General features: G+C 37.6%; 1 protein-coding gene across 1 annotated transcript; it reads left to right on the top strand.

The window, feature by feature from the left end:
- On the top strand, positions 1 to 24,944 carry LOC121431095 (ubiquitin carboxyl-terminal hydrolase 37-like). Its single transcript, XM_041628582.1, has 18 exons — positions 1 to 296; positions 1,187 to 1,334; positions 2,357 to 2,478; positions 6,438 to 6,661; positions 7,491 to 7,597; positions 8,622 to 8,709; positions 9,360 to 9,521; positions 10,025 to 10,153; positions 11,136 to 11,262; positions 12,066 to 12,343; positions 13,599 to 13,721; positions 14,526 to 14,695; positions 16,648 to 16,717; positions 17,689 to 17,797; positions 20,317 to 21,688; positions 22,588 to 22,653; positions 24,065 to 24,180; positions 24,710 to 24,944. Exons 1-18 carry the CDS (start codon positions 87 to 89, stop codon positions 24,929 to 24,931), a joined length of 3,843 nt encoding a protein of 1,280 aa, XP_041484516.1. The 5' UTR covers positions 1 to 86; the 3' UTR covers positions 24,932 to 24,944.
- The last annotated feature ends 518 nt before the right edge of the window (positions 24,945 to 25,462 follow it).

The following is a 25,462-nucleotide window of genomic DNA, read 5'->3' as shown; positions in this document are numbered from 1 at the left end:
TATTGGAAGCGCGCGATTTGTTTTGTGGGAAATAAAAAATGGCCGGAATGTAATTTTCACAAATTTTAAAGTGTATCTGTACGATTATGGAGAAAAAGCAAATAAAAGAACGATATAAAGGAATCATCTGTTCAGCTGGATACCAAGAGAATGATCGTTGGAGCCAAGTTAAGCAGTCGAGTGTGGATAACTTAGCGCCATCATGGAAAGATGGCAGATTGCACATTGCTCAGTCCCATACAGACTCTTTTTTGCTGGTTGTGGAGTACAGGAATGGAATCCAGAAAGCGTTCCCGGTAATAATCACGCTTTATTAAACTTTCTTGATACTCTCGATCAAAGTCACGTTTGAGACCAATTTTTTTTCTTGTAAAGGATAGTAATCAGGACACTTGATGGTGTAGACATGATCAATTTCTTTTAGATCAATCAGTAGACAGCTGGCAGTGCAGTGGCAGCCGTCTGATTCGACATGTTCGAGTAGTTTTTTAAAGTGAAAGTTCAGCTTTTAATACTTTTTTTTTGTATTTCTCCTCGCAAAAATACGTAGCCAGGGCAGGAGGCTCCTAGAGAGTAAAAATCATTTACTAATGTTTCATAGCTAGCGTAAAGCTGAAAATTTCATCAAAATCGGATGTAGGGCCTACACATTGACATTGTGTACAGTAAAGTAATAAAGTTATGACATTTTAAAATTTTACCTTTTTTTTCACAAAACAGTGATATGCACAATCCATTGACATGCAAATGAGACAGCCGAAGATATCCCTCATTGTTTCTTTTGTTTTTGATTGTTTGAATTATACAACATTTCATTTTTTACAGATAATCACCAACTTGACTGAAAAAAGTATTAAAAGTTATAAAAGTTTTATAAATGTAATTCCACATGTTCAGGGAGGAATTAATTGTTGTTTCACTTGACAATGAGGAGAAAATTAGAATAATTTATATAATATAATACAAAGGAAATAGTGAGTGGATGACATCATCAGTCTCCTCATTTGCATACCGACCAGGATGTGCATACATCCTTTGATAAGTAAATTTCGTATTATTCCTTGTCATTTTTCTACAAACTTCCACCAGTTTGTGTTTCGTGCCTTTCTTCTCACAGGAATTGTTTTATTACCGAGGCAGAATTTTAATTGAAATAATACCACTATTACATTTTCTGTATTTTCAGTTGAACGTGAAGAGTAGAACATATACACCCAGCAACAAGACTCGAGCAATGATTTTGCTCAAGGATGGCACAGCAGTTCACATCAATAAGGCCCCTGCTCCTAGTCTTGAAAGGATGATTGATGCTATCGATGCTTTAGGCAAAAAAGGTTGGTTGAAAACTAGATACGTTTTCACTTGGCTCAATGAAGTATGTACATGTATTTATTGGTCTAATATTGTTCAGTTATTACATGTAGATTACATTATTTGGAGTCAAAAGATTCTCCAAGAAGACTTTTAGTACACCGCGTGTCTCTTTGTAGATGAGACCAGAGATTCTTTTGACTCTTTTGACTCCAAATAATGCAATCTACATGTAATAACTGAACAAGATTGCATTATTTGCAACTATTTGTTTGAAATTAGTAAACAACTAAACATAATCACAGTGAGGACAATATCATAATTGGTAAAAGTAAAAACCATCGTACAATGTAGGAAAGGATCACACTGCTCCCAACCGGGTTTGATCTCAGGACCCTAGCTTGCATGCCAGGTCCAGGGGTTCAAATCCTGGTTGAGACATTGAATAAACAATGAAAATTAATTCATAGAATGTACATGTATCTGTAGGCATTCAAACTAAAGGGTAGTGTTACAACACATTTGACCCTGTCACCTTTAACAAGTTCTCCCATCTCATCTCATTTGTCATATAGAATAAAAAGGTGTAACTTGATCAATGGACATTGACAATGGCCACAATGCCCTCTCTCAAATGATAAACTTCCTGCCAAAGCCTCCTATTAGAGAAACTTGTCTGTTGGTTTCAAATTGATGCTCTACAAGGCACGATAGCTGAGGACTGTTTGTCTTGCAACTCAGCGAAACAGTTTCAAAACCCATGATCCTCATTAAAGGTCCCTTGGAGAGGACCTTAGCCATTGGTACTTGGGTTACCAGGGATGTAATCAAGACCATTCTTGAGGCCACATTTGCCGGCCGTGGCCTCGGCCTAGTTAAGTCACTTGTCTTTGAGAGAAGGTTTCTCTTGCGGCCTCATGACTTGGAAGAACTAGTCTCGACTACATCTCTGTTAATTCAAATCATTCCTGCTTTCTTAAATTGTAGGTGAAATAACCATTGCCATATATAACCTTTTTCCTCTCTATTGTGTTCATGTATCTAGGCAAGACTACAGGAATTAGTTCTCACTTGAACAGTAAACCTCAGGTAAACAAGACATCGCCCCCTTGGCTTAAGGAAGTTATATCACCTCAGAAGCCCAAACCTTCACGAGAACAATCATTGGTAAGTGAAATACATTCTTTCCTCCACTGTAATATGAGATGGAAAGTGAATTATTGAATGAATCCATTAATTTATGCGTACAATGTGTCCCCCCAAAATGTCCCTCTAATGCATGGTGGAATGAATTCCAAAATGTACTATGATTCACAATGAAATATACATTACAGAACAAAAAAGCCCCTGTTCTTTTTCACATATCATGGGTCTCGCTTCAGTGGTTTTAAATGCTCATTTTGTTTTATAACAGTGGTGCGTTGCATTCCCATGCCAACTTAGTTTGCATACAGCACTGCTGTTTTCCGCATTGTCTCTAGCATGTCATCCCCCATCCATGATCAGACCAGGAATAATTCCCTGATCTGTCCTAGCTCATCAGATCATAAACTTGGACAAGTTCAGAAGAGCAGGAAACATCCAGCATTCATGAAGTTTGTTTGTTGATTGATAGGGGAGTCATCGCACCAGGGTGCTACATAACTTTTAAGAAGCACTTTCCCAGTCGGGCAAGTAAATTTTTAAATCGTTGGAATATACTTGCCCAATTAAACTACATGTATTGACCTTTTCTTTCTTTTGACATGAACTGATCTACCTTGTTATTGCATTTCTTTTCCAAAGTGATTTTATCTTGCCTGCCATGACCAACATTTGGGTCAATATCATATCATATCGACCCAAATTTTGGTCATTCTTCAAGGATTTTGCTTGCCCAATTTGGGCAAGTTGTTTTGGTTTTTGTCTCACCTGCGAAGCAGAGTGAGACTATAGGCGCCGCTTTTCCGACGGCGGCGGCGGCGTCAACATCAAATCTTAACCTGAGGTTAAGTTTTTGAAATGACATCATAACTTAGAAAGTATATGGACCTAGTTAATAAAACTTGGCCATAAGGTTAATCAAGTATTACTGAACATCCATTAGAGTTTCATGTCACATGACCAAGGTCAAAGGTCATTTAGGGTCAATGAACTTAGACCATGTTGGAGGAATCAACATCGAAATCCTAACCTGAGGTTAAGTTTTTGAAATGTCATCATAACTTAGAAAATATATGGACCTAGTTCATGAAACTTGGACATAAGGTTAATCAAGTATCACTGAACATCCTGCATGAGTTTCACGTCACATGACCAAGGTCAAAGGTCATTTAGGGTCAATGAACTTTGGCCGAATTGGGGATATCTGTTGAATTCCCATCATAACTTTGAAAGTTTATGGATCTGATTCATGAAACTTGGACATGATAGTAATCAAGCATCACTGAACATTTTGTGCAAGTTTCAGGTCTCATGATTAAGGTCAAAGGTCATTTAGGGTCAATGAACTTTGGCCGAATCGGGGGTATCTGTTGAATTACCATCATAACTTTGAAAGTTTATTGGTCTAGTTCATTAAACTTGGACATTGGAGTAATCAAGTATCACTGAACATCCTGTGCGTGTTTCAGGTCACATGACCAAGGTCAAAGGTCAATGAACTTTCTCCGAATTGGATGTACATGTATCTGTTGAATTACCATCATAACTTTGAAAGTTTATGGATCTGATTCATGAAACTTGTACATAAGAGTAATCAAGTATCACTGAACATCCTGTGCGAGTTTCAGGTCACATGATCAAGGTCAAAGGTCATGTAAGGTCAGTGAACTTTGGCCATGTTGGGTTTTTTTGTTGAATAACCATCATATCTCTGTAAGTTTATTGGTCTAGTTCATAAAAAGTGGACATAAGAGTAACCATGTATCACTGAACATCTTGTGCGAGTTAGAGTACATGTAGTATTCAAAGTCAGCACTGCTGCTATATTGAACCGCGTGATGCAGGTGAGACGGCCAGAGGCATTCCACTTGTTACTTCAAAACATGAACTGATCTACCTTGTCATTGCATTTCTTTTTCCAAAGTGATTTTATCTTGCCTGCCATGACCAACATTTGGGTCAATGCTGTATCATATCATATCTACCCAAATTTTTGTCATTCTTCTGCGAGGATTTTGTTGTTTTGGTTTTTACTTCAAAACACTTGCCCGACTCTAACTTTTACTTTCCCCGGGCAATAGGGCAAGTGCTTATGTAGCACCCTGCATTGCACCAATCTGAAAGAAAATCTGTATGATGGAGGAGTACAATAAGCTAAGCAATCATGACAATGAAGGTCATGCCATAAATGTATTATACACTTTTGCAAAAGTGAACATTACCAGTGGAAATTGACTTTTTATTCAATTAGGTAAATTACATGTAATTCTAATAATAATACCAACATGCTTTTACATGTATATTGCTGATCACTGTCAAATGCGTCCCTATGTGCTCAATGTGATGTCATTACCCTGGCTTTAGCCCTGCAGGCTTTTACAGCACGGTGGCATTTCAAGGAATAAATTCCTACCAGGTACCCATTTACCTCACCTGGGTTGAGTGCAGTACAATGTGGATAATTTTATTGCGAAGAAAATTACGTTGTGGCTGGGATTCAAACCCACTACCCTCTGTTTCAAAGTCAGAAGACTAATCCACTGGGCCACAACACTCCACAATACTAGTATTAATGAAAGAATGAAAACCATAGGGTTAGAAAGCAGTTGTTGAAATATATGAATATGACACATTGAATCAGGTATGATACAGGCTTGGCCTATTATCTCCGTCAGCATTTACCATTAACATACTTAGAATGGCCTGTCAGGCTTTGGTGTTAAATATACATATAAATATTGCCCTTTTGAACGTGCTCAACTTTGTGATTTGATGAGCCTGGTCAGATCCGGGAATTCCTTGGTCAGATTCTGGATGATCAAAGGGGATTGATATGCCAGACAATGCAGAACATACATGTACTGCAGTGCTGCATGCAAACTTCAAATGGGCCCAAAATTACCACTGTTGCATTTTAATAGATTGTGTATTCAAAACTGCTGAAGCGAGACCATTGAAATGTTTGAACACAAAATTTGCTTCATAGTTCTGCACATATAACAGAGAATAATACTTAATTGTAGATTTAATTCAATTGTATTTCAGAGGGACATTTTCAGGGACGCACTGCAATGCTAGAATTTCTCAAATTTGCCTCTAAAGATATACAGTAGGTCCACAAGGTATTCTTTAGATGAATGGTTAGGTGTGTATTTCATTGAGGGGCTAATGCTTGCAAACATCCCAAATTTTGAGTTGTGTACGGGTACATCTGGGTTTGTAAAGGTTACAAACGGCTCACTAACTGCATAGCGTAGTAAGACGTACATGTCGGTGCCGCTTTTCTGACAGTGACGGCAGTGAGAGATCAAGTTCCTAGTCTGATAGGAGTAGCATTGCCTTTTCATGGCCTCTGATAATTGCATTATATATTTAATAGCAATGTCACAAAGTCAACAATGCTGCTATATTGAATTGAGTAATGTAGGTGAGACGGGTAGAGCCTAGAGGTATTCCACTTGTTAATATTGATATTGCAAATTATGCAAATTTATCTTCATCAGAGTTTTACAAACATTTGCTTACTTTGCAAGCATTTATCACTTAGTCAAAGTGTTTGCAAGATTTAGCAGAAATGGAGTTGATGAATAAAAAAAAAGAATCACTCGTAGCTTATTCTGGTACACAGTGTCTATTGGTGGAAATGCAGTTGTTAATTGGTATATCTTAAAAGGACTGTACACACTTAACATACAAAACTATGTTTCTTATGGGATCAATCTTTGAATGATCGATATGAATTGAAACGCAATTACCCTCACCAGATTAAGAGGGAAAAAGCCTTTCATTTGATAATTTCTTATTTGTTTTTTAGTTTTAAGATGTATTCCTTGTAAGATATTTATTTAACTCATCCCATGTCTGTGCAGAAAGTTTTGAACGTATGCTTCCTGATTGAGTTGGAATGCAATACAAAGGAGGCGGGCCAATCCCATGTCAATTGTAATTAATCAATCTGTTCTTTGTTTTAATTCCAAACTTAGACACCGGGTCGGAGTCGGACGGGTGATCGGGAGGAATTCACGGGGGTGAAAACCCCAACTTTTCATCAGAAGTCATATTCTCCATGGAAATCCATCAAACGCAAGACCCCTGATGATGAAGTTCTTGAAGTCGGTGACGGTGAAGACACAGAGAATCTAGGAGCATCAATGCTTTTCTCTGATCAGACAGATAAGGAGAACAGATACACACCTACGCCTTGCAGGTGAATTATTACGTTTTGAAACGATCAAAAACGCTTTAAAAAAAGAGGAAACCTTCACCAAAGTTGCTAATGTTAACTGTAGTCCAACATGTAGACTTTCATAATGTTTCAACATTAATTGAAAACAATAGTTGATCAATCATTCTGATTATTTTTGATCGTTTTGTACTCGATCAACATCATGAAAGTGTACATGTGGGACTACAATATTACCGAGTGAAACAATCATTTCGATTCAAGAAAAAGGTGAGTATTCTTACTTTTTTCTTTAGTTTCCAACTAAACTAAACAATTTCAAGGAATTATGGAAAATAGATGACCATTTCATGAATAAAAAGATGTAAAATCTGAAATTTCAGCAACTTTTGTGAAGGTTTTCTGTTAGGCCCTAGGTCTATGGTTAATCGGTTCTCAAAATAGGTTAAACGTTTATGCTTTTAACGGTCGTTCGAACTGCGTTTAAGCGTTTTGATTCAGCCCTGCTTTTATGATTGGTGATAATTCAGGAATCTATTGATTGTTCAAACTATTTGATTGTTTACCATGGCAAACAATCAATTGGCAAAATGGTATTTATCCCATGCCTAGTTGTCATTTCGTTAGTGGAGAGACACCTCATTCAATCAAAACCAATTATATGACTGAAAAGTTCAGAGGTAACGACAATAGTCAGTGCTGACAACTTTTACAAAACACCTTTGGAGTTCAAAATACGGCCATTGATTCTCTGATACGTACAGTCTACTATCAAGCTTTTAGAGGTCTATACATCATCTCTTTATAAGAGTAATGTTTTATCAGCTTTGCTGTTTTTGCTTCTACTTCATAGAGGACAAGGGCAGAGTGTGCTGCAGAAGAGAATGAAATCCGGTGGCTCCATATTCCTAGAATCATTTGAGGAGAAGCAAAAAGGAATGAGTGAAAACAAGAAGAAAGGTAAAGCTCTTTGACTTTATAACTAAGCTCAATTCATTTATCCGAAGACAAAGGTTTTGACTTGTGGTGTACATGTATTCATAAGTAGGACTCAAATGGATTCCAGGTTTTCCATTACATAACACACCTGCAAGCACCTCCCCACATGTCATGACATTCTACAAAAAGCCACTTTTTATTGGATGATTTACTCTATCCTATTAAAGACTCATAATTTCATTCACACTTCAATGAAAAAAGTATTTCCATTCATGAATGGACATAAATACTTGTATAATGAGCATGCATGGGGCAGCTGCTAAATTGAAATGTTACAAAAGCAAAGCTGGAAAAAAATCAGAACTGTATTAATCTTTGTCAGATTTTTTTCTTCAAATCTTCATGAGTTTGTATCTCTAACTTTCTTCATTTATCAAAACAAACTTTATGTCAGGTTGAATTTCTCACTTGAAAGCATGATATGCTTGCAAAGTTAAGTTTTGTTGTTTTCATCAACAATGTTATATCAATGTGTTGTTTGTTCTCAAGTTTAAAATTAATTTTGATGGATTAGTCAGATTCTTGATCTGTTTTCAGCTGCTTGTGATGTGATAAAATAGCATTTTGATATCCATCATGCAAGCTACAGTCCTTGGAGGAGGGTCCACGAGGTTGAAGGTTACGTATGTTTGTCTGCATACATGTACATCAAATTGTGTTCTGTGTTGCCATATCTTCAATGCAAACTGAGGCATACATTCTAGAAAACACTGTCCTCATCTAAACCGCATAGAAGTTATCTTTTGGGCATGTTTTGAAATCGAAAGCAGGGTAGATTAAGCTATTTTTATTTTGACCGACCCAATCCTTGGCTTCATGGGAAAACCCCCAGTTCCTCTATGCATGGTATAACTCTCTGAAACATAGCTCCAAAATAAAAATCTAAACAAATTCCTTTTTTTTCCATTTTTACATCCAGTCAAAACTATTTTCATAATCATTGTATTTTCTTATTTTTGTTTTGTGTGTGATTGTGCGTTTTCAGGTCCAAATTCAGCTATAGCTGTTTCTCATAATTTCTATTCCCGAGGCAGACAAATGTCAAATTATGGAACAAGTGATCTCTTCTCACGGTAAGTAATCATGGAAATACAATTATTTTATTACTTTTGAGTTTTTGAGGGTGTTGCTCGAAAATTGGTGGCATTCAAGTGCAATTTTCATGGCAGGTTTGTTGTAGATGCATGCTTTGTTGTAGATACAATGCATTCTTTTTTATTCCGCATCTTTGTCTGACACGTTTTGAAATCTGATCTTGGCTTTGATATGCTTAAAAAGCAAACACATATCTGACTGTTACTATGGTAACTGTCAGATTATGACAGCCATTGCTGACAGCTTTCATAAAATGGTCCCTTGGTTGAAATGTTGCAGGGCTGCCAACTCACTCTGATTAAGTTTCTTACAAAAGGGCATATTTTAGCTCCTAAAGACATTCTCCATCAATTTTTGTTTATTTCTAGTCCATGTCCTTTCAAATAAAAACAACCACATGTGTTTTTTACGATTTGAAATATGTAAGATCAAATGAGGCCTGAAACATTCTTTTCACAGATTAGACATAAATTATTTTATTTCTGGGCACTGTTTCATGAAATAAATCGTTGGTTACTTTCATGAACCACTTTGTAATGATCCAATCAGATGCAAGGATTTCAGTAGCTTTTATCACATGTCAGTGAAAATCACCAACTTTTTGTTTCGTGAAATGCTCCACCCACAGAACTCCATCTCTAAGCAGTAGTTCACAGTCTGAAGAACCGGGCAAGAAGACAACTCCCGGGTTTCTCGTCTCAAGGTCCAACAATGTACCAAGGTCAAAGTTCAACTTCAAGACCTGGAACAAACCAAGTGGGATGGAGTCATCTCAGAGAAACCTGCAAGGGTGAGTCACTTTTTTTTTAGGATCCTCCCCACCACTCCTCTAAACTTTCCATCCAACCCCCTTGCAGGTTCTCTAATCTTGGCAACATACATGAATGCCATCCGATGATTCTGATCATCATTTCTGGGTTTACAATGCTTCATCTAAGGTAGCCGGTTTAGTTTCAGACTTGTGCAGCTTTTACAACATATGCCTCTCCTGACAACCATATTTATCTGTTATGTGCTCTTGAAGATTTTGTACATTCTTTAACCTCGGTAACACCCGTTACATGAATGCCATCCTGCAGTTATTACTGAGTTACATTGCTTCATCCATGGACAGTAACATACTTTTTGTGATGACCATTTTCATACTATTTTTCAAAATCATTGAAGATTCTCTAACCTGGGTAACACCTGTTACATGAATGCCATTCTGCAGTCGTTACTGGGTTTACAAATCTTCAACCAAGGTCAATACTTATCCTGATGACCATTTTTATTATTTTTAAATCTTTGTAGATTTTCTAACCTTGGTAACACCTGTTACATGAATGCCATCCTGCAGTCGTTACTGGGTTTACAATGCTTCATCCAAGATCTTCAGCATCTACCTCTCATCAAAGTCTTGCCTAAATCTAGCCTCTATAGGTAAGTCAGTAATACAAATGTACATGTTTTTCATTCTGTATAGAGTCTGTCTTTTCTTCCAGTTTGCCAATTTGATGGTTTTTATGCAAGTCCTAGACCAGGAACACAGTTAGGGCTATTTCCTGGACACTTTTCAAGAATGTTGTCAGAAATTTCTAAATCATTGTCAGCATTTACTACACCTTTAGTAAACCCCTTAGCTTTGATAGGCTGATAAGCAACAAGGTTACTATCAGAGAGCAATACAGTGTAGCTGTGTGATAAATGCCATTGGAGAAATGCTTTGGATTACAGTTTTATTCATATTACTGAGACCACTTGTTCAGGCCTGGTCCCACTGGCCGACGGACACAAAACATACTCATAATGGATACAGCAGACAAGCAAAATTTCAGGTTAGCTCCATCCATTTTCATCCTCCTACTCCAGACAATGGACAAAATGGACTAACAATGAAATCACAGTTGACTGATGCTCGATGGATGTAGAGCGTATGAAACACGTATGCAAAAGAGTACACAACGGATGCATAACGTTTTCCAACGGATGGCAAGATTTTTGTATGCTTTACATCCGCTTTGCATCCTTAAATGCACTGGGACCAAGCCTTTACAGACTAAGAATGAAAGCAATTGCATCATTATTTTCATATCACTTTTTGATGTTATATAGTTATCCATATATCTCTCTTATGGAAATAAGATCAACTGTTGGGTCTTAGGAAAACCATATGATATAAATATCATGTATATGAAGTGGAAACTTTTCTTGATTTGTGAAAGACCCCCCTTAAATAGTTTGAGTTTTTCGGCTTCAATACAAAACAAAATTTTTGAATAAACAGAAGTAGTGAAAATGGCCCCAAAGAAAATTTGGAATGGTTTATCCATGTACCTAACCATGATTTAGTGAGATCGTGAGAGTTCCAAACTGAGATATCAAAGTGAGAAAGATTAAATCTCTGTATTTTGTTATTTTCTAGGGCCCTGTCTCGGCTGCTCTACTCAAAGCAAGGCAACAAAGGAAGCGCTGAGATTGAGTTACGCCTCCAGAGTGTCAAGGCTGCAATATCGGCAACTGCCACAAGATTCTCAGGTTTCATGCAACATGTAAGATTTCAGTAGAATTATTGTATTATCGATTTATATGGCACTATCAGAACAAACAGTATTCATTACAATATCAAAATAAATACAATAACTATAAATGTTTTGATAACCTTTGCACACAGTATCTGGTAGCCTGAGTATTAAAGGCAGGCCTTAAATTTCAATAATTTTCTGGCAAGGATATCTTTCTTTATTGCCAATCAATGGAATATACTTTATGCTCCCAGATATCAAGTAGTTGCATGTGGCAAGACGGAAAATTCATTACTCAAAGTTCTACACAAAAGCAATATCCTTCAAGCGATATTAAGCAAAGAAAAATTAAGAGATGGTGAAACCACATTTTCTGGTAGATTGATCCAAGAACTTATTACTCATGCCTTTGCTGTATTTTGTTGACAAACATATTATAGAGACAATTCTATTGTAATAGATTGTAATAGAGTTGGTTGATCAGTTGTCTCGCGAAGCAGTTTAAACTGTAAGAGAGTTCATGATGTTTCGTTGGCTGCTGCTCAACTTAATCAAGTGATGGAGACTTTGGTGCGAGGGCGAAGGTTATAGCGAGTATGCGAACGTCGGAGGGAGGTAGCCATACTTCGGTATGTGTGTCGGCATACTCGCTATAACCTTCGCCCTCGCACCAAAGTCTCCATCTCTTGACAAAGTTGAGCAGCAGCCAACGAAATGTTGTGAAACTTTTTTACAGTTTCAACCGCTTCACGAGACAACTGATCAATCAACTATGGAATTCTCCGCGATGATGAACATCTTCAGAATTATATTGTAATTTGATTTTGTAGGATGCCCATGAGTTCCTCTGCCAGTGCCTAGATCAGCTCAAAGAAGATGTGGAAAAAGTAAACAATCCGAAGACGGACAAAGACATTCAAGAGGCCGTGTCCCCTCCCAGCCAAGTGGTACCTTCCAATCAGTCAGAGGACAAACCCAAGTTTGCATGTGCTGTCAGTCAGAACTTTGAACTGGAAGTGGAACATTCCATTCTGTGTCAGGAGTGTGGAGAGGAAATAAGCAAGAAGGAGACTTTCAATGATCTCTCACTGGACCTTCCAAGGACATGGTAAATGCTTTGTTTGAATATTAGAGAAAGAAACATATTGTTATACTATATAGTAAAAGTATGATACCAATAACTTGGTACCACGCTCTTTCATTTAATTGGTTTTATGTACTACATCATACTCTATTTCTTGTGATATAGCAGTTTGATGTATGTACCTGAATTTCCCCCAAATCTGATCGTTATGAATTCTGAAAATTCTTCCTCAGCAGAATAACTAGTAACCTTCATTATTGGGAGACACTAATCAAAGAATTCTTTGCGCTTTCACCTATTTGCTATCTATCATGATTTTAACTCTTTTAGTTGTTTGGCAGTCTATAATTGTTATGTTCTCCTATTACAGTTATTTTCTGTTTAGTCAACGCCATTTTTGCTTCATGATAGCATTGTAACATAGGGATATCCAGCATTCTGTCTCATAAAGCATTGCTATAGATTCAAATCAAACTCAATTGATCTTAATTTATTAGTTAACAGATAAGAATTTGATATCACTTACACTCTGATTTTGATTCAAATCTGTAATAATATTCCGCTTTTATATAGTGTTTAATACATTGCTACTTCTGCAATCAATCGCTATTTGAAAATGGCAATTGAAGACTGTTGTTGTATGCTAATTTTCTTTTGTAACATAATATATGTGTTCCTAACTGACCTGGGGCTGTTTCACAAAGATTTAAGTATGACTTAGGTCGCACTTAAATGTCGACGCGTACATGATATGCAACGCGCAATCTTATTGATCAATACGCAGAAGTGCGCGTCCTCTTGGCATGATCTGACCAATGCTGTCATGCCTTTTATACTGCGCGCAACTAGACATTTAAGTGCGACTCTAAGTCATACTTAAATCTTTGTGAAACACCCCCCAGGAACCAATCAGAATTGTCAGGGCATGTACGTGCAGCCAATGGCAAACCTTTGTGTTACAAGGCCCATGTGTGCTGGTGATTGAAGGAAGTAAAAGTGTAGTGGATGATACTTCTGTGTTTAGGTGTTGCTGGAATGCTTCCATTTTAAAGAAAATCATTTCTTCTGTATTTTTTCTTACCCCCTTCTTTCTCTTTCTTTGTTATCTCTTTCATTCGTTCTCACTCCATCTCTATCACTGTCTGCCTATCTCTCTCTCTCTTTTGCTCTGATTTTGTCTCTTTCTCTTTCTATATCTGTATCTTTCTGTCTCTTTCCTCTCTCTGTCTCTATATCTGTATCTATGTCTCTGTCTCTCTCATTCTCTTTCTCTCCACAGTGAGCCCTTTTCATTGCAGACGGCTCTCGATAGCTTCTGTGCATCCGAGAAACTAGAATACGCCTGTGCGAAATGTGACTGGAAAGAAGCTAAGGTGTGCCACAAATTCACCAAACTTCCCAGGTAACCCTACCTTGGTTTATATGCACTTTGTCTACAAGAAGTTGGTCTTCCTTTCAGATAGGCAATTTTGCCCTGATGACAGCCCAAATTGCCCCTAAACTTCCTTCAAAATGCTTGCTTTGGGGCGACCATTCTTTCTAGAGTTGCCCCAGGTCTGTCACAAAAACTATTCACGATCATTAAAAATCAATATTCTATGTCAAAATAATGATATTTGCTTCTATTGCATGATTTCTTGTTACGCCTAAAAAGTAGCTCTTAAAATGAAAGAAATAGCCCCTAAAATTCTGCAATCGCCCCAATGTGGAAAAAAATAGCCCCAAAAAATAAGAATTATTTCCTACACTGAGTTAAGTATTTGTGTTAGATGTTATAAATGTAAGTATTAGCTGAAAGGTAAAAAATGCCAGTTGTAGTAAGGATCTCAAAATGACTTTTTAAACAATGCAATATAATGACCACCCAAGTGTCTGTTTGTATGAATTAAAAAAACGGATGCCAAAGGATTCTGGAAGAAATTGTGTAATACTTAACCTTGGTTTTGCAAACTTTATCATGAAATCAGTGTCTTAATGCAACTACTGTCATTTAGCTTTAACAAGAACTTGAGAAAATAGAACTGTAGTTAACTCTAGTGGACTCCCCTTGATGGCATAACTGAAATGGATCGGAGATGATTACCTGAAATTCGGTGGAATGAATTGAGTTGAATGCAATTCAACTGCACTGAACTGTTATGAGATGAACAGCTGACTTACCCTCATCTTAATCACACATTGAATGATTATTATTTTTTTTTAACAGAGTTCTTATCCTCCATCTGAAACGTTACACCTACGACTCGGATGCATCTTCAGACAGCAAGCTAAGGTCAAGTGTTGTCATACCACGCTTCCTAACATTGGCCTTTCATACCACAAGGAATACTGCCCCACCGCCAGCAAGATCAAACCACACACAAGCTTATCATGTGTAAGTATTGACTATCACTAGATAAAGGTTGAGGGCCGCAGAGGGTGCTAAGGCAGGCACCATGAAATTCATCAAGGGCATTGAGTATGGAAATTCCCCCATAATTCCAATATGATTCTCAAGTTGATATTGAAGAGAAACCCATTCTTTCTTTTGGTTGGTATTTTCATATACCTGGGGGGTGTTTCACAAAGATTTAAGTATGACTTTGAGTCACACTTAAATGCCGAGGTCCGTACGGTATGAAAGGCTTGACCGCATTGGTCAGATCATGTAATGAGGACGCACACTACTGCGAATCTATCAATGAGATCGCGCGTTGCATATCATTACATGCGTCAGCATTTAAGTACGACTTAAGACATAGATCTTTTTGAAATACCCTCCTGGTTGGTTTTTTCATAAAGCTGTTTTTAAGTTACAAGTGACTTTACGCACAACTGGTGATTCTTTCTTCTTGTAAATGATGCGTACCGGATTTGCATTGGTGTTAATGTAGTTCCTTAGGATCACCTTTTGTTCATAAAGTTGCGCATAATTTACAAACAGCTTTATGAAATGCCCACTTGGCAGATTAATATGTCATTTCTATTGCAATATTCTTATGGGGGGGGGCATTTACACCAGTTCATAATCTTTTACCGCAATATGTTTGTAATCATCTATATGAACACTAATTACAGTTCTATTTTTTAAATTTTGTTAATCCCCTCTATTTAATGTCCGACAGTGTTGAAAAATTTGTATAAAAAACTCATCACCAACAATTTGCGCATTTACATATTGTCGTTCGGCAAGTTAAAAGGCAATATTGCCAATATTATCGAAAAATATAGCTTTTCATTTATTACATTTTCTGAGTATTGAAAGCCCTTTCTGATGATGTCTTCTGAAATCGCCCAAATCACCATATTTTGTAGAAATTTGATAATATGAGAATAAAAGGTAGAATTGCCCCCAAGTGCCAATTTTGGTTAAAGGTAAATGCTAGTTTTGGTAACGATATCAAAATGAGTTCGTACAGAATCCAATGAAATGACCACCAAAGTGTCTGTTTGTATAAATAAAACGCATGTGCAAAAGGATTCTGGAAGAAATTGTGTAATTGCTGAGAAATCAGCAAATAAGCACAGGATTCGGGTAGAGCGTCGGGCTCGACGCTCTAAGCAATAATTATACATTGTCCCACATGCGCTTATCTGTGTTTGGGTGAACATTTTCGGTGTGAACATTTTTCAGTGTAGATTTCAAAATTTCACAAAGTTCGGTTAATGCAACTGTGCCAGATCTAGATCATCGATGATATACTGACAATTAAGCCTTGTTTTACAGACTTTCTCATGAAATCAGTGTTTACTGCAACTACTGGAATTTCTCTTTAAATCAGAGTCTAACTAGAAAAGCTTGGTACTTGGTGGTTTATCCTCCAAAATACTCATGTTGGAGTTTTAACTAGGTTATGGTGCTTAAGGTTGGATTTGGGAGGGGGGGTTAGGATCGTGGCTTTGAATTAACCTTAATCAGTTGACATACCAGGGTAGGTTGTAGGTTATTCCATTATGTGATTGTACGGGAGAAGAAGGAGTTATACAGATTGAGCCTTGAAGATGTTCCCTCACGCTGGAAAGAGCCTCCATGTCTCTTACTGTCTAGTTGAGCGTTTGCTTGGGGATCAATGTCCACTTTGCAATGTAACATTTCAAAGAAGCAGCTTGTAGCAATGTGCTTGCAGCTGTGTCTCTCTTCGAGAGAATTCTAGTCGAAGTGAGTTTAGTTGGGTGACACTTGCTTCTGTCTCGTATGTCCTGTATTGCAAATTGGACTGCTTTACTTGTTCAAGAGAGGAGATATTTTGGATGTATAGGTCAAGCAGCAGAGAAAACACTAGAGCTAAGAATAAATAAACCCCTGAAAGATTATAAGAATCAATTTATTACAATTGGGTTCATGTAAGTGGTCTTCTTGAACAGAAATAGGATAGCCAAACAGATTGTGCGCAAGGGCAAAGAAGGGCACACTTTTTTGTGAGATGTCAAACATTTGCTAAAGTTTGTGTTCAGTGGCTTAAAAAGGCACATGAATATGCATTTTGACTGCATATATTAATCATCCCATTCGTGATTATCTATTTGAAGCGAAAAACGAAGTTATAAGAAAAGTGACTGACCTAACTTTCTGATTCCGCTCTACTAAAGTGACCTTCCATTGACAAATCATTGGGAAATCAAGGCTAATCTCGGAACAGAGAAGGGATTCAAATCTTTCACTCAATTGGCTGCATGCCTGGTGGTGTTATGTGATAGACGCCAGCATGTCTTAGAGGTATAATATAGGAGAAAAATAGTTGTTTGTAGACTAACCAACCCAAAAAGTAAACTGTGTGTTTTCACTTTGAAACTTGTAACTTCACAGAGGTTATTTATTCTGGTTTAGCAATCAAGAGACCTGCTAAGAGTCTGGGAATTGGGATTGTTGGAAACTAGAACTGTGACGACCCGAAGTTAATCATAAGTTTGGTCAAATTTGTGCTGTCCGAACTTTTATCGCATCAGTCCAACGGGGGCTCATGACAGACGGATTATATTATGCAAGTCAATTGGCCTTTTGCAAATTTCGTATTGATTCGATTTTCCCATGATTTGTCAATGGCAGGGCGCTGTAAATGTGGGCAACATAATAATTTTTTGTTAGGCCTTATCACTTTCTTGGTGATATGAAATACTCAGCTACACTATGGAATGATAGCTGCATCCAAATCACCTCAGAAATTATATTGTGTCCCAATCACTTACACCAACTGTAATTATTTCCTTACCATATAATAATGTCTGAAACTTTTCTTACCAGTCGGTTAAAGATGATGTAGAACTTATTCAACACTTATTACCAACATTTCTACAAATTGCCAGTAGCCTCTTTACTTTTCATTTGATGTCATTCTTCAAAGTTGTTTTTATTTCATTTTTTAAATGATTAACTTTGCTTGATATTTTAGATCTGGCTTCAAGTTCAACCGGGGACGTTTGGCATCGGATTCTGCTAAGAAAGGATCTGAACACTTCATCAGTCGCTTTGAAACAGATATACAAGATAGTAGTAAATCTGTGAGTATGGTACCTTCTATTTCTTTTTTACATAATTTTAACCCTACCTAGGCCGGGGTAATTTGGGAGATAATATGGCAGGAGGGGGGGGGGGCCTCACAGGCACCCCTTGAGATCTCGGCCATCGATTGCGCATTCACGCAAGTTGTCTGGGACATAAATCTACAAAATTGTATAGTAATTTATTTCATGTAAATTGCTATGTAGTGATTATGCTAATTAGCATGCAAAATCTTACATTTTCTTCTAACTCCCTAAATAAATGTCCAAATGTTCTAATTTTTTGGTATAACAAATCTTTGGGGTGTTCTCAGCAAATGTATGTGACAAGTATTGTGATATCAGATCAATTTCTTATATATTGTATTTTGGAATTTCTTGTGTATTTCCTTGTTTTTGTCTCACCTGCGAAGCAAAGTGAGACTATAGGCGCCGCTTTTTCCGACGGCGACGGCGGCGGCGGCGGCGGCGTCAACATCAAATCTTAACCTGAGGTTATGTTTTTGAAATGACGTCATAACTTAGAAAGTATATGGACCTAGTTAATAAAACTTGGCCATAAGGTTAATCAAGTATTACTGAACATCCTATTAGAGTTTCATGTCACATGACCAAGGTCAAAGGTCATTTAGGGTCAATGAACTTAGACCATGTTGGAGGAATCAACATCGAAATCTTAACCTGAGGTTAAGTTTTTGAAATGTCATCATAACTTAGAAAATATATGGACCTAGTTCATGAAACTTGGACATTAGGTTAATCAAGTATCACTGAACATCCTACATGAGTTTCACGTCACATGACCAAGGTCAAAGGTCATTTAGGGTCAATGAACTTTGGCCGAATTGGGGATATCTGTTGAATTCCCATCATAACTTTGAAAGTTTATGGATTTGATTCATGAAACTTGGACACAATAGTAATCAAGCATCACTGAAAATTTTGTGCAAGTTTCAGGTCTCATGATTAAGGTCAAAGGTCATTTAGGGTCAATGAACTTTTGCCGAATCGGGGGTATCTGTTGAATTACCATCATATCTTTTAAAGTTTATTGGTCTAGTTCATTAAACTTGGACATTAGAGTAATCAAGTATCACTGAACATCCTGTGCGCGTTTCAGGTCACATGACCAAGGTCAAAGGTCAATGAACTTTGGCCGAATTGGGTGTATCTGTTGAATTACCATCATAACTTTGAAAGTTTATGGATCTGATTCATGAAACTTGTACATAAGAGTAATCAAGTATCACTGAACATCCTGTTCGAGTTTCAGGTCACATGATCAAGGTCAAAGGTCATGTAAGGTCAATGAACTTTGGCCATGTTGGGGTTTTTTGTTGAATAACCATCATATCTCTGTAAGTTTATTGGTCTAGTTCATAAAACGTGGACATAAGAGTAACCATGTATCACTGAACATCTTGTGCGAGTTAGAGTAGTATTCAAAGTCAGCACTGCTGCTATATTGAACCGCGTGATGCAGGTGAGACGGCCAGAGGCATTCCACTTGTTTACCTTTTGTTTTTCATTGTTTTTTCAATGAACTTTGTCAGAGACTCTTTCAAGATCATAAACAGCTTAAATAAATCCATTTAGAACTAGCAAAGCTAAAAATAATCATAGATTTATGTTTTTTAATTGAAAACGCAATTTGCATTGACTTTGCACACAAAATCATGTTTTTGAGCAATTTTTGGTCTGACATGCACTTCCAAAATCTTGTGTAATTTCGGAATGGCGTAGCCGGGTGTCGCAAAATTTGGTCTCAAAAGATGCGCACTTGAAAGTAAAAAGTCAGTGAGCGTCACACCTAAAAGATTTTGCGCTGCAAAAAATATTGCGTGAATCGTCGGTGGGGGGGGGGGCCTCTGAGGCCCCTCCCCCCCTTCGGTTATAGATAGGGATAAACCTTGTTCAGATATGGTGAGTCAAATTGCACTACTTATGCTAATATGTTTTTATTGAAATCTTCTCCAATCTTATTTTGCAAAGGCCTTTAATTTTGAGTGCCTATCAAGAAGGCAGAAGGTCCCATTTCTTTTCAAATTGTTTGATCACATTTGAATAGCCAGGTATTGAACCCATGATATACTAATCAATGGGGGTGGGGGGTTCTCTGCCACTTAGCCACCATATCTGACGATGCGATGGTAAGAGCAAATGGTACTTTCTCTCAAAACTTCAAAATTATTTATATGTGATGAAAGAGAAAAAAAAATCTGTTAAAGATTTTTTTTTTTTTACAATTTGTCCATTTGAATTTTTCATGCATAATATTTGTGTACTCAATTTAGTTATGTGCTGTGTAATAATAGTTGTTACATGAGGTGTCTGATACATCATAATTTCATGCCAAATCTTGATATACCTGTATATCTCTTTTGCTTTGTGTATGACAAACTTTTCTCATTTCCCCCAGATTTTTTTAATATTTTTTTAACCCTCCCATGACAAATTTTGCCTATTCTGAAGAAAGTATATGAACCTTATGGTTTATTATGTGTTTTGTGAAATTGCAGGATAAATCTAACAATGAAAACTTCATAGAGATGGATGAGGAAGAACAGCTTGCACGTGCCTTGGAGCTGAGTCGCCAGGAAGCAGAGGCAAGTCTTAAAAGGAAGCCTGATGAGGTTGCTGTAGATGAGTTTACGGATGAAGAATTGGCAAAGGCTCTTAACGATTCCATGGAGGCCGAAGAGAGGAGAGAAAAGTCCAAGGAGGAGGAACAAGATAGTGATGATGATCTTCCAGTTGGTTTGATTGAGGATCCAGAACTAAGTGACATGGAGAGAGTGCTCTATCTTAGCAAGAAATCTCATCAAGAAGAGCATGGATTGAACGAGGATGCAGGACTTACTGACCTCGAGAGGGCGCTCCACTTGAGCAAGAGAACTCATGAGGAAGAGCTCAAGAGGCAAGGTGCTTTCAACGGAGAAGGGCCTCTAGGAACCCTTACGAACGGTGGCCTTCTCGGAGGTGCTAGGAGAAAGTTTGCTGGAAAATCCACTACTTGGGGTTCTGAAAAGTGCAATTGGATGGGAAATGAAGGCTATTCTTGCAAGAGAGAGGGTGGGAAATATGCAGGAAGGGCTCCTGGTAAGGAGGATGGAGATTTGGTCCAAGAAGGCAATGGGTTGCTTGGTGGAGCCAAAAGATATCAACAGCAACGCTCAGTGTTTGCTAAGGATGAGCCAATGGACACTGAGGATGACCAACCCATTGCGTTTTCCTTAGACAGTACTTCCGATGAGGACCCAACTCAACCTAGCATGTGGGACTCAGACACCAATCAAATTGCACAGAAATTAAAAGAGCTATCCCGTCTACATGCATCTCATATCTTGCCACCTAGGGAAAGCAGTCCTGACATTGTAAACCTGGTATCTTCTGATGATGACATCCTTCATCATCCAGGCAAGGTCAGTGGCAAGAGCACTGACGATGTCGATTCATCGAAGACACCAAACAAGGTCAGTGCCACTAGTGTCGATGATAGCAATTTATCAAAGACACCTGACCACAGAACTGAAGGTCTCGTCAATACCAGTAGCCATCACCAAACTTCATCTTGCAGCAAACCCAGAAGCATTCTGAATTCTCCATCGACAAATGTTCCAAACAGTGAGACCAAATTCAATCGCAATGGTAAATCTCTTGAGGGAAATAGGGCTGACCTGTGGAAACCGTACAATAATTTGAAAAAGAACATCTTCCAGCAATTTCCCTCTTCTGATGAGACCAGGGCAGACGAGGAAAAGAAAGATGATGATGATGATGGTGGTGATGGTATCCTTGGAGAGGTAAAAGAAGAAAGGAAGCTTAGCTATGATGAGATGAAAGCCAAGGAGGAAGAAGATATAAGGAAAGCTACAGAACTCAGCATGCAAGGTAAATCATTGCCTTTTCATTCCTATGGACTTTATGAAATGTCCATGACCATCTTACAAAAAATCGAATCATTTTTAGTTTCAAACTAATGTTTCTTCTGATTATCTTAGAAAAACCGAATATGTGTATAATGGTTTGACTTTCCTAACACTTTAGCTCTAATTGTTAAAAAAAATTGTAATGTATGTGCCCTTTCTACATGCATGCCCACTAATGGCCATGAAAAGCAATTTTGGCTCAACTTTTGATAGGGTAAAATAATAATAGGCATTTATATAGCGCCATCTATCTAGAAATATTCTATTCCGAGGCACACAAGAAATTGAAAAGAAAGAATGAGAGATCTCGGAGAGAGTCAAAGTAACTTAAGTAACTAAAAATAACTAAATACTGTAAGAATAGATAAGACCTCAGTTTAGATTTCAGTAAAAAAGGGAACTCCACTATAGCTTACCTTTCGCTTTGTTTGATATTATTTTCTCTTCCTTCTTGTCTTTACTCTTTATATGTATAAGTCCCCCCAAAAGTGTATGTCACACTCAGCACCATGAAATTCTATTACTTCTGTATCAAGTGTAGTCAATACATCACAAGGAATGGAATGAAGAGAAAGACCCAAGTTTATGCTCTTCGTTTAACTCTTTGCCCGCCACGGACAGAATCATTCCTGCGCCACCTTAATCTCAAGGTGCAACCTTTAGAGGGGTTTTGAATTGATTGTGCTAATTCAGCTCACGATACCATGCCCACATCACTATTGTGTGTGAGTGTATGCAGTTTGTGTCTATTGTGAATAGAATGTGCTGAGAGTCGAACTTGGCAGTCGGCTGTATGTGACTCTAGTGAAACAAAGCGGGCAAAGAGTTAATGTTTTACAACAATTTATCTTGTATATACAGAGGTAAAGGATATTTCTGAGAGAGAAGCAGCTGAGATATTGAGAGCACAAGAAATGAGTCTCCAGGGTAAGTGAATTGTTATCGTTTGGGGGTGTCCAGAAGCAAGCTGGCCATGATCAAACGCATGACTAGTGACCTGGGCCTCGTTGCATAAAAGTTACTAAAGTCCGACCTCTCTTATCCAGCCTCCCCTTATCCGGATCTCTCTATTATCCGGACGCACACTTGCCGAGATTTTTTTTTTATAATCTATTAGTACGTAGGGAAATGCGATTTCAATCTAAACTCAAAATTCCTATGCAAACTCACTTTAATTACGTAAATTTCCAATATAGTCTACCTACAACCAGATTATTTTTTATAAAAATATCTTACCCAACTCACCAAAAGAACTTAGGGTCATTTTCCAGTAAATCAGGGTGCAGCGAAACCACTTTATCACGTTCTCTTTTTTCGGGAAAAAAAACAACACATGTCTCACTAGCGCTTGGCTATGTTGGACTGTATTACAGTAAGTTTGCCATCTAATGGTAACACCGATCAACAGCCAATCAAAATCAAGGATTCCATGGTAACTTCCCTGTTATAGCTACTACCATGTTAGCAGGGCTCAGCAGCCAATCACAATCAAGATTACCATTGGGTTTGTCAAAATGCATGCAGAGTTGATACCCTTTTTGCAGCATTTATCCCTTGTTTGGATATAAAAACGCTGCATATTATTTTTCTTCATCTTTTGTTTCTATTTTTTTCAATAAAAATGATTACAGACCATTTAACAATTAAATTACACCCATTTGATTTAGCAGGCCAATTAGAATGAAATTTTTTACCCATTTATGAATTTCATCTCCCATTTGGTCTTAAACGTTGGGCAAAAAAAAAAAAACTCAATTAATTTTGTGGTTGTTATTATTATGTCGATGTACAGTTGTAATTTTTGTTGTCATTACATCCTTTTATGATGCACCACTAAAATGTTATAACAGAGCCCTCTCTTATTAATGGAGAATGGTATACAAATAATGAATGTGCATGCGTGCAATGGGAAGAATATTTTCATGAGATGAAAGATGTTAAGTTCCATTCATCGAATGTAAATATTCTTTCCATTGCACAAATATTTGCATTCATTATTTGTTTTATATAACTCTTTGCTTCATGGATTTGAGTCGAGTGCGCACAGTCAGGTTGATCTGCGCTAATTTCATGCGCGCAAACACACACACGCACACACTCCTACACACACAGGTAAGTAGACATACACATGATTATAATGAGGGAGCGCTAGCGCGCTAACCGTGCAATGGAAAAATAAAAAATGCATGGTCACCGTGCAATGGAAAATTACAAAATGCACGCAGTAAAGAATTGACCAAATATTGAACACCTTTCAACCTATCAGATGGCAAGAATCTCTGTTTGAGTTATATAATATTCACTTTATTATGTAACATTCAATTGTTTCTCCCCTCAGATCTGCATGAAAGACAAGGTATGACCCCAAACAAAACCCAAGACAGAGATGATTCTAAACCATCATCACCAGTCTATTCCAAGGAAGAAACAGAAATGCTCTCTAAACATTCTGAGGTAAGAATTATATGAAGGAGTGCTTAGCAAATGAATGAATGGATGGATGCATGCATGCATGCAGAACTGCCAAGTTGTACTGATTTTCAATATTTAGTACTGAAAAATGAGAAGAATACTGATAGTTTCATGTAAAATACTGATTTCTTAAGTTTCAGCTTTACATGTGGTCCTATGGTATTCTTTGAAAATACTGATTTTCTCACCGAAATACTGATTTTCAGCTTTAAAAATACTGAAATGTTCTTTTTCTGGTTGGCAGCTCTGATGGATGGATGGGTGGGTAGGTGGGTGAGTTCGAGTGAGTGAGTGAGTGAGTGAGTGAGTGAGTGAGTGAGTGAATGAATGAATGAATGAATGAATGAAAGAAAGAATGAATGAATGAATGAATGAGTGAGTGAATGAACTAAAAATACATACTAAGGTAAGATTCAAATGAATGAATGAATAAACATTCTGAGGTAAGATTTAAATGAGTGGATAACAAATGAATGTTTTTTTTTTTTCTTCTTTGCTTCCTTTCAATCAGCTTGGTCATCTGAACAATGCCTATCGTCTTGTCTCCATCGTGAGCCATATCGGGAGTACATCAATGACTGGACACTATATCAGCGATGTCTACGATGTTGAGAAGAAATGCTGGCTAAGTTACGACGATTCAACGGTGATGAAGAGAGATGAGAGAAGCCTACGCGAGGAGAGGAGGAGAACGGGATACATCTTTTTTTACCATGCTAAAGAGTTCCTTTGAAGAGGCATTTAACTGTTTTCACAAACTCCACATTGTCGGACAAGGCCTGGATGCTGCCAATACTCCATGATCGAAAGGAGGAATGTACGATCAGATCCAACTTTAACCTTGAGAAAGAGTTCAACCTGAACTTCTTGGACAACCTTGCCCTGGGCTGACAAGGTCTTTACGATGAATCAAAGAGTTGCCCGCGGTCACCGATGGAGTCTGAAGGGAGTGATGAACAACCAGATACAACTCATTTTACCTCAGGAAACTTCAACTCGGCATTGTTCAGCGAGACCTCTTTACGGTGTGAATTACAAAGCCACCCTCTCCAGATGACATCAGGAGAAGAGAGAGAATGACTTCTTCATTTGCTTGAAAGGTGCTTTAAAAACCAAATTACAAACTTTTTTTGAGAAATTCCCACCTGGATAAGCAAGGCCAGATAATGTTTTCCATGATTAAAAACCTGCCAAACCTTCATGATCAATCTTTTTTTACCTTGCTGAAGATTTTCTGTTTCTGAAAACAAAACTAGAAACCTAA

The sequence above is a fragment of the Lytechinus variegatus genome, chromosome 1 (genome assembly GCF_018143015.1).
Source record: "Lytechinus variegatus isolate NC3 chromosome 1, Lvar_3.0, whole genome shotgun sequence".
Taxonomy (NCBI): domain Eukaryota; kingdom Metazoa; phylum Echinodermata; class Echinoidea; order Temnopleuroida; family Toxopneustidae; genus Lytechinus; species Lytechinus variegatus.
Note: the sequence above shows the minus strand (reverse complement) of the source record. Positions and strands in the feature narration are given on the sequence as shown.

Excerpts from the sequence above, each read along its gene's own strand:
- LOC121431095 (XM_041628582.1), top strand. The coding sequence starts at position 87 with ATGGAGAAAAAGCAAATAAAAGAACGATATAAAGGAATCATCTGTTCA. Across the intron at positions 6,662-7,490 it reads TACACACCTACGCCTTGCAG|AGGACAAGGGCAGAGTGTGC; the intron begins GTGAATTATTAC and ends TCTACTTCATAG. Across the intron at positions 14,696-16,647 it reads CACACAAGCTTATCATGTGT|TGGTCTTCTTGAACAGAAAT; the intron begins AAGTATTGACTA and ends GGTTCATGTAAG.